The sequence below is a fragment of the Nuphar pumila genome, chromosome 9 (assembly GCF_984573655.1).
Source record: "Nuphar pumila chromosome 9, dmNupPumi1.hap1.1, whole genome shotgun sequence".
Taxonomy (NCBI): domain Eukaryota; kingdom Viridiplantae; phylum Streptophyta; class Magnoliopsida; order Nymphaeales; family Nymphaeaceae; genus Nuphar; species Nuphar pumila.
In genome coordinates, this window is record NC_143257.1 from 120,699,589 (window position 1) to 120,701,572 (window position 1,984).

The 1,984-nt window shown below is 45.8% G+C and overlaps 1 protein-coding gene across 1 annotated transcript; it reads left to right on the top strand.

The window, feature by feature from the left end:
• The first annotated feature begins 353 nt into the window (after positions 1 to 353).
• Positions 354 to 1,667, top strand: LOC149829115 (agmatine hydroxycinnamoyltransferase 1-like). The gene has a single exon (XM_090017213.1). It carries the CDS (start codon positions 354 to 356, stop codon positions 1,665 to 1,667), a length of 1,314 nt encoding a protein of 437 aa, XP_089873339.1.
• Positions 1,668 to 1,984: the final 317 nt, after the last annotated feature.

Sequence of the window (1,984 nt, forward strand, 5' to 3'; positions counted from 1 at the left end):
TAGATAAAATTTGTCAAATAGACATCATTTTTGCACGAGAGAGAGAGAGAGAGAGAGAGAGAGAGAGAGAGAGAGAGAGCATAACAGCTCACTTAAGTCAAATATACAAATAAACGGCTTGCATCAAGAATTTCCAAGATGAAACCATTTGTTCTCTTGACTTCTCCACGGGGACATCCTCGAACTTTAGTGAGCCGTCTCTCTCTCTCTCTCTCTCTCTCTCTCTCTCTGTTTTTCATCCTCTATATAAGCACCTCTTACCTCCAATAATTTTCATAATCACCTCTTCAACCAAAAACTTGCACACACCAAGCACAAGAATCTTCAAATCTCTCTCTCTCTCTCGAACAAATATGAAAATCAAGAGGGAAAGCTCTAGGCTTCTAAAACCAGATTACCAAAATGTTGCCCCTCCACCTACTGATGTCTGCTTCCCTCTTAGTGCCTTCGACACCGTAAGCTACGACGGCCACATAGCTGTCATCTATGCCTACAGAGCCCCTAATCCATCGAACATGGTCATTGAACATGGTTTGCGCAAGGCGCTAGCCGAGTACAGAGAATGGGCCGGCCGGTTCATCGAAAACAAAGATAGCCGCCGGTGCATTCTCTTGAACGATGCCGGCATGCGATTCGTTGAGGCGTCGTCGGAGTATCCTCTCGGCTACATGGACAAACCTTCTCCTGAATACCTTGACTTGCACCCACCACTTGAGGGTGTGGAGGAGTTAGCCCAGGTGCAGCTCACTAGGTTCTCTTGTGGGTCGCTTGTAGTAGGATTCACGAGCCAACACATGGTCGCAGATGGATTCGCAACAAGCAGCTTCCTCGTTGCGTGGGGGCGAGCGACGCGGGGTCTCAACATCCAACCTCTTCCTTTTCACGATCGCACCATTTTCATCCCTCGCAACCCTCCAAAGTTCCAATTCGAACACTGCGGCGTCGAGTTCAAGGATATCAAAAACATGTTGAGCTTATTAGATGGCTCCAACATCAACTCAGACCTTGTAGACACAATCAGTGTGCACAAGGCACATTTCTCTGCAGAATTTCTATTGAAACTCAAGGCCAAGGCTTCTATCAACAACCCTAGAAAGCCATATACTACGTTTGACAGCCTCCTTGCTCATCTTTGGAGGCAGATCTCTCGAGCCCGTGGGCTTGGTCTGTCCGAGACCACCGAGATCCGAATTTCTGTCAATGGACGTGCAAGAATGAACAACCCTTGTGTGCCAATGCAGTACTTCGGCAACCTTGTGTTGTGGGCATTCCCTCGAGCCAAGGTGGAAGACCTAGTCGTTGAGCCACTGAGTCATGCAGCTAGGCTCATACACGACGCAGTTGCGCGTGTTAACGACGACTACTTCCGGTCATTCATCGACTACTCGAGCTCGGAGGAGAAGATGAAGGGGTTGGTTACTACTGGCAATACTGCTATCAGGGCATTGTCTACCAACTTGGAGGTGAATAGCTGGTTGAGGTTCCCTTTCTATGACCTAGACTTTGGAGGAGGGTGTCCAGACATGTTCACTCCTACATATTCTCCAGATGAGGGTTCTCTTTTTCTGGTCCCTTCGTTCACACAGAATGGAGATATTGATGCCTTCGTAGGCCTCTTTGAGAAAGACATTGATACATTCAAAGACCTCTGCTACTCGCTAGAATAGAAAGGAGGGAATCACAAAAGGGAAGCAGCCCTCAATCTTCCCACACATGGTTGGCAATACTTCTTTTTATATGTATATTTTTTTTATATTGGGTAATAAGTTACTTGCAAAAAAGAATATGATCCCTAATAAACTGAGTAGAATAGGTCAGGAAGGGTCACAAAAGAGAAGTAGCCCTCAATTTTCCTACACACGGTTGGCAATATTTTATTTTCCTTTCATTGTAATCAAATAGCACTTTCTTAAGGAAACCACCAAGTTAAAAATCAATGAGAAGTCAATAGCCTCTGATACCATGTGCGGAAAACAGAACTCAA

Excerpts from the sequence above, each read along its gene's own strand:
- LOC149829115 (XM_090017213.1), top strand. The coding sequence starts at position 354 with ATGAAAATCAAGAGGGAAAGCTCTAGGCTTCTAAAACCAGATTACCAA.